This window comes from Cyanistes caeruleus, chromosome 11 (assembly GCF_971803275.1).
Source record: "Cyanistes caeruleus chromosome 11, bCyaCae1.hap1.1, whole genome shotgun sequence".
Classification (NCBI taxonomy): domain Eukaryota; kingdom Metazoa; phylum Chordata; class Aves; order Passeriformes; family Paridae; genus Cyanistes; species Cyanistes caeruleus.
The window spans coordinates 15,302,373-15,314,433 of record NC_141711.1 but is presented as its reverse complement, the minus strand read 5'-3'; the positions used below and the strand labels follow the sequence as shown (position 1 = coordinate 15,314,433).

General features: G+C 38.4%; 1 protein-coding gene across 1 annotated transcript in view; it reads left to right on the top strand.

Moving 5' to 3' along the window:
• Positions 1–12,061, top strand: part of STIMATE (STIM activating enhancer) — a 36,345-nt gene that overhangs the window by 17,583 nt on the left and 6,701 nt on the right. The window contains exons 2-5 of the mRNA XM_086845630.1: positions 1,448–1,496; positions 3,279–3,374; positions 5,451–5,572; positions 11,872–11,984. Of these exons, the coding sequence (XP_086701756.1) occupies positions 1,448–1,496; positions 3,279–3,374; positions 5,451–5,572; positions 11,872–11,984 (380 nt within the window). The remainder of the gene's footprint in view (positions 1–1,447; positions 1,497–3,278; positions 3,375–5,450; positions 5,573–11,871; positions 11,985–12,061) is intronic.

The following is a 12,061-nucleotide window of genomic DNA, read 5'->3' as shown; positions in this document are numbered from 1 at the left end:
GGCTTGTAAGCTGGGTAAGCATGATGTACACAGGGCATCCTATATTAAACTGAAATTCATCACTGAATTTCACGTGGAGAAGCAGGTTAAAATAACTGTTGATATTTTACCTGTCTATACCTGCTATGGTTTGTGCCTCTTTAATCAGAATCTGTGCAGTTTGAAGAGTTGGAGGGGAATCAAGGCCTATTTTTTTTTTTTTTAATAAGGGATCATTTCTGAAATAAGAGTTTAAATAATTGTTTTTCAAGAACTTATATTGAGGGAACTGGTGAGTGGTACTGAAATTTGGGCAGAAGGAAGTAAAACCCGTATGTAAACTCCATTTTTAGTGGAAAGGTTTCACATTACCTTGTGTCTGTCTGTGGGATGTGTAAGGGTTTAGTATCTTGCAGCTGCACCAAAGAATAAGTCTGTGTTTGGGTATGAGGCCAGACCTGATAGAGGTGAGACTGCCACAGCCTTTGCAGGTCTGACCCATGGAAGGGCTGAGTGTGTGTTCCTAGCAGGAAATAAGGTTTTCTTTCCCAGAAGGAGTTAGAAATGGAATTTCCTAAGATGATGGGACAAACTGCAGACCAGACAGAACAAATGTACGGACCAGCCACTGTTGGCACATCAGCAACTGCTTTTATGCCCTTGTCCCTTTATTTTCCCACACTTGTTCTTCAGGAGTCATCTAGAGCCTTCCAGATGGAGCTGGGATGGGTTGGAAGTACATGGAAGCAGCTGGGCAGGGTATGAGAGGAGCTTTCTATTAGATGCCCAAACAGTTTGTATAATAAACTGCATTGAAACTGAAGAGACAAACTCACCTGCTTTTTTGCCTTTGTGTATAGTTGTCATTAATTTTAATACTGATTATTTTGTTTGTTTGTTTTCAATACATTAACAATTATCAACCTTTCTGTGAAGGGATTATCAGACCAAAAAAATATCTGTCCTTCTTTCCTTTTGTAATTCAGTTTACCGTAATAGAGACATGTTGTCAGAAAATGCATTTGTCTTGCTACTGATTCGGTTAATTTCATTCTGATATTATGGACTGCCCCATGTTATGAGAATACTTTGCAATTTGGGTTTGGGTGTCCAGTGAGGAAAAGAAACAGCTCTTTCTAATATCTGCTTTCCTGTTGGAAATTAAATTTTCTGGATGGGCAGTCACAAAGGTTCAGGCCAGTGGGATAATGGTCAGATGTGGATTATTGTTTCATGTGAGGGATATTGGCAGTCAGAGAATGGAGCTCTAGGAACTTAGAGGTGACAGAAGGGAGTTTCTTTAAAAATGGATCCTTGGAGTTTGATACAGTAAAGTGCAGTAGTGAAAGATCCATTTCGTTGCAGGATGTCCTGTTTCTGCAAGATGATCTGCTTTCACTTTTCTATATTTTTGTTGCTTTGGAAGTTGCTGATTGTCTTCAATTTTTAATTTTTTTTTTCTTCCTAGTAAAACGCTTCAGAGAACCAAAGCATGAAAGACGTCCCTGGAGGATATGGTAAGTTTCTGCATGCTTTATTCTTAACTTCTTTTCTTCTGGCATGTTGTAGAAATTGAAGGGATGATGTTCGTGTATGATGATTAAAATAAAGAAAAGTGATGACAAGAAATTGGTAACTGTCAGTGAGGAACCAAAAAAGTTACCAAAATACATGAGTCAGGTTACCTTCTGTGTGTTTCCTGGGTAGTCATTTCTTACCGAATGCTTCCAGGAATCTGTAGAGATGTGCATTTAGGCATAAAGCTTCAATTTGTACTTCTTCCTAAAGATGAAAACTTGAAGTAGCCCTAAGATACATCTGAACATCAACAATCTTGCATAAGCTTAGAAGATGATCTCATCTGGGTGCAAATAAAATTCCATTTTTTGTTGGTATCCTACTATGTATAAAATAGAAAACAGGATGGTAAAAGATACAAGTACATCACCATAAGAAATATAAGGTATAAAAAGTGTATTTGTATTTGTTACATTTTAAAAGTTATTGGACTGAAGCAATGCCAACATAAGCTGTACCAATTTTGAGACTGGTCTAAGTGTTAGGCTGCCACTTGTTCAAGACTTCAGTAGTTTAAGTTCCTCTCATACATGGCTGCTTTTCAAAGTAGCACTGACCTTTATTTTATTGAAAAAATAAGTACAAAATCTTTGTGTACTATAGTCTACCTCAGCCTGAAATTCTGACAAGTGCACTGATAGCCCTTAATTTTTAAGCAAAGAATCTTGTTCTGGGACTCAAGTATTGTTATTTATAGCATGGTGTACTGATTAGATAAATAACTCACTGGCTTCCTGCCTCATCTCCAACACTCTGCTCTCTGTGTCATGCAGTGAATGAAGAGATTGAAGTTCAAGACAGTTATCAGGGAGGGTGGATGAATTCAGGCATAAAATGTCATTTGGAGTGTTTAGATCTTTTTAGACATGGAAACAAAACAGGCAAAATGGTTATTTTTCTGTATAAACAAACACACTTCTGCCTGCAGAACACTCTTATTATGATTCTTATGTTTTGCATTTAATAACACATCTACTGAAAGTTTTGATTTTGTGCAAAGGATGATGAAAAAAAAGGTAAGGGCTGGAGTCATTACTGAATCACTGTCTAAGTGGGGGTTTATAGTTTCCCCCTGAGTAATAAACTGTTTTCTCTCTGACTTTATCATCTGCTTTAGAGATAATACTGTCAAGGTTGGAATTCTTTTGCAGTGTGTTCTAAGCTCTGCACTGTAGATAAAATTCAGTGAAAGCACTTCATGCTTTCAGGTGAAAAATATGCTGGCTTTTAAATAAAATGCTGTAGATAAAGGACTCATTAGTCACTATTAAGTTGTTCGCCCACAAGCACATGATGAGGATTTTATTTTTGTCTGTGCCATAAGCTTGCTAAAAATGCATAAACATAAAAGGTCCAAAATACCTATCAGGGCTGGGATACTCATTGTTTCCAGGAGGTTATTAAAGACTTAGCTAGAGTTAGTTGGGATTAGCTCTTGGATAATGCATATGATACCAAGAGGATGTCCGTAGACTTTACATTTACAGTGGTAGGTTTCAAGTTAATATGATTTGGGTTGTTGTTAGAAAAAATAGGGACAGAATTTAAAATGGAACATTATTAAATAAAAGCTAAATACCATGATGCTTTTATCATTCTTGTGTTCTCATTTGGTGAAAAAAAATTTAATAATAGAGATGGAGTTTTAATTAACATAAATTTGCAATGTCTGGCTGTGTTGCAGTTTTGTGTGTCTTAAAAACTGTTTTTACTTTACACAGGTTTTTAGATACTTCCAAGCAAGCCATAGGGATGTTGTTCATCCACTTTGCAAATGTCTATTTATCAGACCTTACAGAAGAAGACCCTTGTTCACTGTGAGTGTTTAATTTTGGAATGACTGGTCTTTATGGAAGTTCTGTAGCTGAGTTTGGTGTATGTGGTTGATAAGGCAAAATAAAGCTGAGAAGAGAGTTTTCATGGTAAAAATCAGTGACTTTAAAAAACTTGTGGTTTCAACTTAGTTAATCGAGGATCAGGATTTTTCTCTTTAAGTTCATGACAGGCAGGATTCTGGACTGTGTGTAGCTGTTTTAAACATAACAGGCAAAGCCTTGCTACTTGTCCCTCTCCAGTGAATGAAAAAGGACTTGGGATACACATTGCAGTTCAAGTTTGTTTACTGAAGGTGCTGGGACCAAAGGAAATGAATATCCAGTTGTGTTCACTCTAGCAAAGCAAGGCTGTAATATAAAGTGAAGTTGCTTTCAGGGTTATTTAGCAAATAAATCATTTGTGTTTGTATTTGCTTCTAAAAACTTACATTGGCTGCTGCAGTATTATTTTCATTTTGTTAAAAATGGGAAATCTTGCTCAGGAGCCAGGCAGTTAGTACAGAAATTAATTCTGCAATGTCACGCTTGGAGCAGTGTGACTAAATAGATAAGCATTTCTCTGTACTGTATTAAACCTGAAGATTTTGTGACTAAGACCCCAACAGGCTCTTTACAGGAGCTCCTGAAGCAAATGGGAGTTGCTTGGGTTTGCTCTTGATAAGGCTCATGCTTAAAGTACCTTACACATTGCTGGAAATAGAAGCTGTGAAATTACTTTTAAAAGCCCAGTAATTTGCCTTTTAGAACCAATCCAGTTCCTTTCGATGGCATCTGCTCACTTGTTCTTGGGTAAACAAAGGAGACACACAGCTCAAGGAACTTGCTTGCGTTGGTGTAACAGCCAGTTTTATATCCCTTAGTCCTTTATGGTTCCCTCTGTGCTCCTACATGGTATAAATGTGCAAGAACACTGCTTTTCTCCTCCCACCACAAAACAGTTTGTCAGGCAAAATGCATTTATTTTAGCACGTTGACTGTAAAGTTTGAGTTATAATTATGACAGTTTCAACAATATCAGGCATCATTGTAGGATTTTCCTTGCTTATAGGTTTAAGAATTTCCTGATGTAAAAACTGGTGGGTGCAAATTACTTTCATTCCATTTTTATAACTCAAAGTATATATTCAAGTGAGGAAACAAAAGGATGTAAAAAATTGTCAGTGTTCAAAGCTAAAGCACATTAATGTATTACTGTATTTTAAAATTAAAAATACCTTTTGCTGTGTTTTCAAAATAAAGGGTTTACTGACATGTTTACTGACATTCTCTCCTGCATCTACATATTTTTATTTTCAAATCCCACTTTTAATGTAACATGACACAAACCAAGTTAGTGAGGTTATTCAGCATTCTCAGGATAACAGAAATTACAGTGTGGAGCTGGATAATTTCTCAGACAAGGGTACAGCTTTTTGATAGCAGAAGAAATATCACATAGCATTAACCAAAATCCATCATAGGAAGAGTATTTCCAGAGTTTGAAAGTGGGTCCAGACCTGCCTGGTGCTGTGGCCAGGTTAAGGACACATCCCGGCCGAGCACGTAGGGTGAGCCCGGCGTGCTTGGGAATCTCGGTGTTCCTGGGAACCTCGGGCATCCCTGGGTTGCCGGGAGCCCTCCCTGGCTGTGGAATAGGTGCAGGCACCTCTGTTTTCCCCGCTCCTGCTGCTGCCTTCCTGCTGCGGGCTTACAGCAGCCTCTTGTGGCCTCGGCGGGACTCGTGCAGGCTCGGGATTGCCCATGTTCCTCTGCAGACACTCAGCCTCGATTTTAATGTTTGACTAATGCAACGTTGATTAAAACTCAGAATTGGTGAACGCTTATTAGAAAAATAATTATTTCTGGAAAGTTTTGAGATCTTTAAGGACAGAAAAAAAATATTGAGGCTGCTAAAACTATTTAAATTTTTGCTCTCAGTGTAATTACAGAAGTGGGTAAATGATTGTTCTCAATACCCTAGCTACTCAATATACTTCTATCAATCATGGTGTTAAAATATCCCAAACCTGTAGAAAATGGCTCCTGACTCCTTGTTTTCTTTTGTGTTTTTCCTTTCAGGTACCTTATCAACTTCTTGCTGGATGCCACCTTAGGAATGCTGCTAATCTACATTGGGGTCCGTGCTGTGAGCAGCATCGTGGAATGGCAGCAGTGGGAGTCCCTCCGCTTTGGGGAATATGGTAAATGTTCTGTTCTGGCACTGAAGTGATTCTCAGGGTAGAGCCCCAGAGTATTTCAGCAGTGGTTAACTCATCCTGAAATCATTTTACAATTATTTTAATATTTCACTTGTCATTAGGGTTCTTTTAAGTTCTATATCTAAGCATGCACCTTCTGTCTTAGAAAGCTCAACAAGTCTCTGAGCATTTACTGAGTTTGTAACAACTGCTTGAATATTTCTTTTTTTAAGGAATGATTCAAGAAATCATGATATTGGCTAATCACATGGAAAAAATACCAGCATGATAAATTTACTCTGAAACACTTCTAAAAAAATGACTGCTGGAAGGTCATTTCTTACTAAAATTTCCACTGAACCTTGTGCCATTGGCTGAAGATACAGACCGAAAGTTCTGCCAGCCCTCTTTAAACAGCCACATTCCTTCAAAGAAAGGAATGGCAAGATGGCCTGTGCTGCTCCTCAAGTAATGATCACTGGAGCTTGTGCACGTAGGGCCTGTGTCACTGCTGAAAAACGCATGTGGGACAGACTGTGAAATCACTTTTAGGTGAAGTTACAGAGTTTATCTTCCATTCCATTACAGAAGTCCACTGATGTGCAGAAGTTGTGAATTTGCAGCTGCAGTTGAGTATCACACATACTCAACATCAACATTTAATTTTGTTCAGTCTGTTATTCCCAGATTACTGAAAATTAAAGTTTTGTGTACATGCTAGAAATCACATTTGTAGCTTCTTGAGACAGGAATGGGAGATGTTGCCTTGTAAGTGAGCTGTGGCTCTCCATCAGAGAGAAAAACAACAACCCCAGTGGTTTGAGGGGGAAAAAGTGTAAGAAAGTAAAAAATGTTTGGCTAACAAAGAACTTCCACAGCAGTTTCATAATTATTATTGGTAGAGGTTTGGTTTTGTAGATTTCTTTGGTTTTAATGATCCTGAGTAGCTGACAGAACTAAGTATAAATAAGGGCATTGTGAAATAGAAGCACTTTAAAAGCTTGAGAAGTTTGCAATCAAATAACATTAATTGCTGTTTGCTTTAATGTCAGAGGTTTAGAGATGATGTCAAGCTACTTAGGAGAAATAGCTGCCTATACCATTAGGGCATGTTGGAATTATAGAGATTTAATGTGTATCTTTTAGGGTACAATTTATGGCCACTTAAGCTGTTTAAATCAGCACTGCCACAACACTGTTTGTCTGCTTTTATCCCACATGCCACAGTCCAGTATTTTCACTCCTTTCCTTGGACTGGTGCATATCTGATTCTTCAGGGAATTGACCAAGAGAGCTAAACCATCAAAAATTCACTAGATGTAAAGAAAAGTAAATAGTTCCTCCAGTTTAGTCCCCAGACTTGTGTCTTCAAGGGATTATGTAAGCCCCAATACCCAGAGAAGGCAAAGGGGGAAGGAAAGAGACCTCTTGCCCAGAGCCCCGTTTTGTGATTGTTGGTTTGGCTTGAAGCCATTTAAAGATTTCTGAGCAGCTTTCAGCCCATATAAAACTTGAGTTTCCATTTAGAGGAAAAAAAATTGTGGTTTCTATTACAGTTATAGGTAGGTATTTGTAATCATGTCAGATATTGTATTTTATTTCTTGCTAATAACATTTTGAACTTTTTTGTGTGTAATCTGTTGTCCTTTCCCATTTTAATGTTCTTTTGACAGTAAGCAGTCTGTGTGGACAGGGAGATATGGGGAGTATATTCACTCTCCTGAAATTTCTCTATTTCTTAAAGACTTTCAGAATGAAACCTGAGTTTATTTTAGTTATGAGGCATTTCTGATTGCAGTAATTAAGCTCTTAAAATCAACAAATGAATCTGTGTTCTGCTGTGGAGGTGGTCTGTGGCTGCTCCAGTATTGTCAGTTTGAATTAAGAGATCTGAAACACCTGAACCTGTTTATTGGGTACTCCCTCTGTGTGTATAAGTGGTGTATGAAATGACATAAACCCTCTTCTGTTAGTTGTTCTCTCTAATATCAAATCATTTTATTAGTCACTAACTTTCTTTTCTGCATCTTATTAATGTGTTGTCCTGCCCTTTGTGTGTTAGGTTTTTAATCAAGCTATTGTAGGGACTATTTTAAAGCATATTGCAAATCTGCATTTCCATTAATCATGGGGGAGAGGCTTCTGGTATAAAGAGAATTAGAAAGCAGATGGAAAGCTATTAGTTTTGGCTGTGCAGCAAGGTTAGGCCCTGTGTAAGAAATCCCATCTAAAAAGACAAGTTGCACTGGATCATTTGTTGTCATCTTCTGTTAAGTGTCCCTCCTGTAAGAAGTGAAAACCCTCTTATCACCAGTTTATTTAATTTTTTTTCAGTTTGACCCAAAGAACACTCTTCTTTTTTCTAAGATTTCTTAAATTAAGTAGGGTAGAAGAGGGGACTAAAATGCAGTTCTGTGGGGTTTCAAGTGTGTTTAGAACTTGGGATTTTGAAGTTAAATATGAATGTTTGGTGTGGAAGAGAACTCAAAGCTCATCTCATTCCATCTCCTGCCATGGGACACTTTCCACTGTCCCAGGCTGCTCCAAGCCCCATCCAACCTGACCTTGTGCACTCCCAGGGATGGGGCAGCCTCAGCTTCTCTGGGCACCCTGTGCCAGGGCCTCCCCACCCTCACAGCCAAGAATTCCTTCCTAATATCCCATCTAACCCTGCCCTCTGGCAGTGGGCAGCCATTCCCCCTTGTCCTTTTACTCCACAGTCCCTCTCCAGCTCTCTTGGAGCCCCTTCAGGTACTGAAATGCTGCAATAAGGTCACCCTGGAGCCTTATTTTCTCCACACGTCTCCTCTCTTCTCCATCCCATGACTCACTGAAAAGTATTAGAAGGCATTTTATCTGGAGTAGTGAAGTCCAGTCCTCAGCTTGGAGATCAGGGTGATTTCAGTTTGTTTGTAAGTGTGGGAAAACAAACAGGAGCCCTCCTTCCACCTCCAGACAAGTCTCTTCTTGTGACTGAGTGATGTTTGTGTTCCTAGAACCTAAATAATCATTTGTCTCAAGTTAGTTCTCACTGTGAGCTCATTTCCCTTCTTAGCTCTATTACTTGATCCCTGGTGATTCATTACTTGAAGCTGTCACAAAAATAGCAGTGTCCTGCTGGTTTTAAAAGCCTCTTCTTTATATGGAGGATAGTTCTTAAGCATAAATGCCTCAAGAAAGGAATGGATACCAAAATATCAGTATTTATAAATGCTGGCTGTTCGTACAGCAAAACAGCATTGCAGTCTGATTTATGAACAAAGGGCCATGACGTTCCCTCAAGGGCTTTTTTACATCAGAATTTTTAGTTTTATGGGATTTGTCTTCTCATCTATGATTTTGTATTTTCAGATTCATTAGATCAGTAGTTGGATTTTAATAGAAGTGCAGAATCAGTTAATATATTTGAGTGTGTAAAGAGGGGAAAAGCAGTCATGATCTGTACTGAAAAGAATGTTCCCTGTGTTCTCCTTCCCTTCTTGTCTTGAGCTACTTTAGCTGCTGTGAGTAGAAAACAGGTGATAAATCCCACATGGTGATTGTAAACTCCACTGATAACTGAATCATGCTGTTGCCTCTTTGCTTGGCTTTGTCTTCTCTGTGGCAGAGCTCAGAAATTGTATTTGATGCATCTTTTCCCTCCTGCTCTTCATTTGCAACTTGCAGAGCAACTTACTTATAGCCATGTGGCATAGATAGCACTGACTTCAAAACTATTTAAAATTTATTTTGGAGTAGTTCTGTGAGTTGGCATTTTCTTAAGAAAAAATTCCCAGGATCTGAAGACCAGAGGGAAGTTAGAAGGTAGAGGAATAACAGGTATTTGGTACAAGAACTATCTCTAAACTTTCTTTTGCAAAGCGGCTGATGGCGGTGGCAGGTGCAAGTACAGACTAATTTGGCATTACCCAGCATTTTCCAAAAATGCTGCTACAGTTGTCACTGCAGATGATTCAAAATTTTTCAGTTCCATTCTTTATTTGCTTTTCTTGCAGTAGCAAGATTTCCACTAATTTGCTGGATTATTCTGAAAGTGACAGGTATAAAATCAGCATTCAAGAGATGACTGTAAAAGACTTCAGAAATCAAATTGTAGCTTTATGTCTTCAACATAAACTTTAAATTCTAATTTGGGATTGTGTACAGAATCTCTGAATGTACAAATGTCCAAAATATTCTTTGGAGCACCTTCTGGGTGTGGTGATGTTATTAACTTGAATTTCATGGTTTATAAAACCATAGAAAAATTGGTTAGAAAGAATCTCCAGAGGTCATATAATCCACCCTCTTGGTCAAAGCAGGATTAACTTCAAAGCTGAAGTGGGTTGTTCAGGGCATGGTCCAGTCAGTTTTTATTTATCCATGGCTTAGGGTTTAAGAACCCCAGCAGATTTAACCAGTGAGATTTAACCAGTCTCACTGTGAAAGCTTCCTTTCATTCATATCAGAATTGTATCTTCACCCACCCAGTCTGTATCTTCCCCCCTTTCTTCAAGGATTCTACTGGGGAACTGTCAAAAGACTTGCTGAATTCAAACTAGGCAGCATCCCTCTTGTCCCCACTTGCAATTATAGCCAAGAGATAATTTTGTAGGTGCAGTAGGGCACACAAAAATCCTCAGATAGAATTTAATAACACAACTTCTGATTTCAGTCATGTACCAATATAAAAAACTCCAATGAAACCAGCACCACACCCCACAAAAAGATCGTGGAACAAAACATTCATTACTGAGAGTGCACAACACTTAATGCAGAATTCCACAGTTTTTGGATGTACAAAATCTCCTGAGAGTTGCAAAAGATGCAAAGCTGTTTTCACTGTCTTTGCTTTTAGGGATTAAATAAAGATTGGAAAACAGATTAGAATGAACTGTTTGTCTCAATAGCAAGGCTGTAGCTAAAGCTAGATTATTTTTTAATATTTTCTAATTAGTGAGAAAAACTAGAGAATGCTAATAAAAATAGGGAGTATAGAAATTAATTGCTAAGATTTAATTCTCAAACCTAATTCAGGCCTTGTATCTTCAGAAGAATCACAGTTGCTCAACTTTGACTTATTGATTTTTCCCTTTCAAATTTCCAGCTCTTTGGGTTTTTACAAGAGAAGCTGTAACTGCAGTATGTAATTGTAAAACTCAAGCATTTTAATTGCTTTCCTCTCAAACTGTTGAGTGTTGATCACTAACTCATCCTGTAAAACTTGGGTTAGGAAGTATTTGTTGTTTTGGACACCTGTCTGATTTATCAGTTTCTCTGTGGAGCATTTCAGCAGCAAACACTAAGTCTCAGACTATTACCAAGTATTAATACTGAAAGCCTTTCAGGAGTGTTCCAGAAAAGGAAGCAGCAACTGTCCATTATGCATTACAAACACATAAAGGCATCTGATTTTCCATTGCCCATTATTCATCCCAGGCCAAGTGTTCAGAGCTGCCTTTGAAGAGATTGCAGAAGCTGCTGCAAAGACTAAAGATCTGTCACCCCCTCCAGAGGGAAAACTTGCTTTTGTTTTCGAGTGAAGTGCAGCTTCAAGCTCACCTGCAAAGCTTGCTAAGCTTACCAATCCTTCTTCCCCTTTTTTGTCTTCTTTTTCTTCCTCTACCTTCTTTCAAAGCATCTAATAGTGCACATAAGTGTTCCTGTTCAAATATTTGTGGTCTGCTTTCTGTCCTGGCAGATAACTTCATGCGCTCAGGTTCTCAGTCTGCCCTCAAGATGCAGCAGAATTTCAAACTCTTTCACACTGGAGCTAAAATATGATCCTAATTTTTTATTCAGTTAAATTTTTCTTAGCAGCTCTTGCACCGGTTGCTTCAAATGGTTACTTACCGTAACTAGCTTAGTAGAGAGGAGAAATATGCTTAAGGTAGCCTAGGGACAATGGTGGAAATCTAAGTTCTACTTAGACTGAAGGGAAATGTGTTTTCCCCAGCCATGTTTCCCTTAAATTTTTCCCTTTAAGACACTTAATATGTCATGATAGAGGATCAAAATTAACAATGCGAGGAGAAACACAATGAAAGTTTATCTGTCTTGCTTTCATCAGATTATGTGAAACAGTGTGAGTTTATCACAGGTACTGCTGAATGGGACCAAGTCCTGTTAGATTCAGTCTCTGATACTTTCTGAAAGTTGGAGTGAGGCAGAGGGAGGGGAAGGAGCAGCACTAAAGGAATTGGAGAAGGCACTTCTGGAGGATTTAGCTGCCCTGCTGCCTCTTCTAATATTGCTTTTTTAAGATGGTTACTACGAAGTAAATCAAACCTATGCATATGTCGAATCTTTCTTCTTTCTTGCAGGTGACCCCCTGCAGTGCAGTGCTTGGATGGGCCAATGTGCTCTGTACATAATGATTATGACATTTGAGAAAACCATCATCATCATAGTGCTGCTTATACCTCAGTGGAAAGAGGTTTGTGTTTTTGCAGCATTTTACAGACAAGTGAATTTTAGGTGGAAGCTGTAAAAAGACTTCCAGCAGTGTTTATT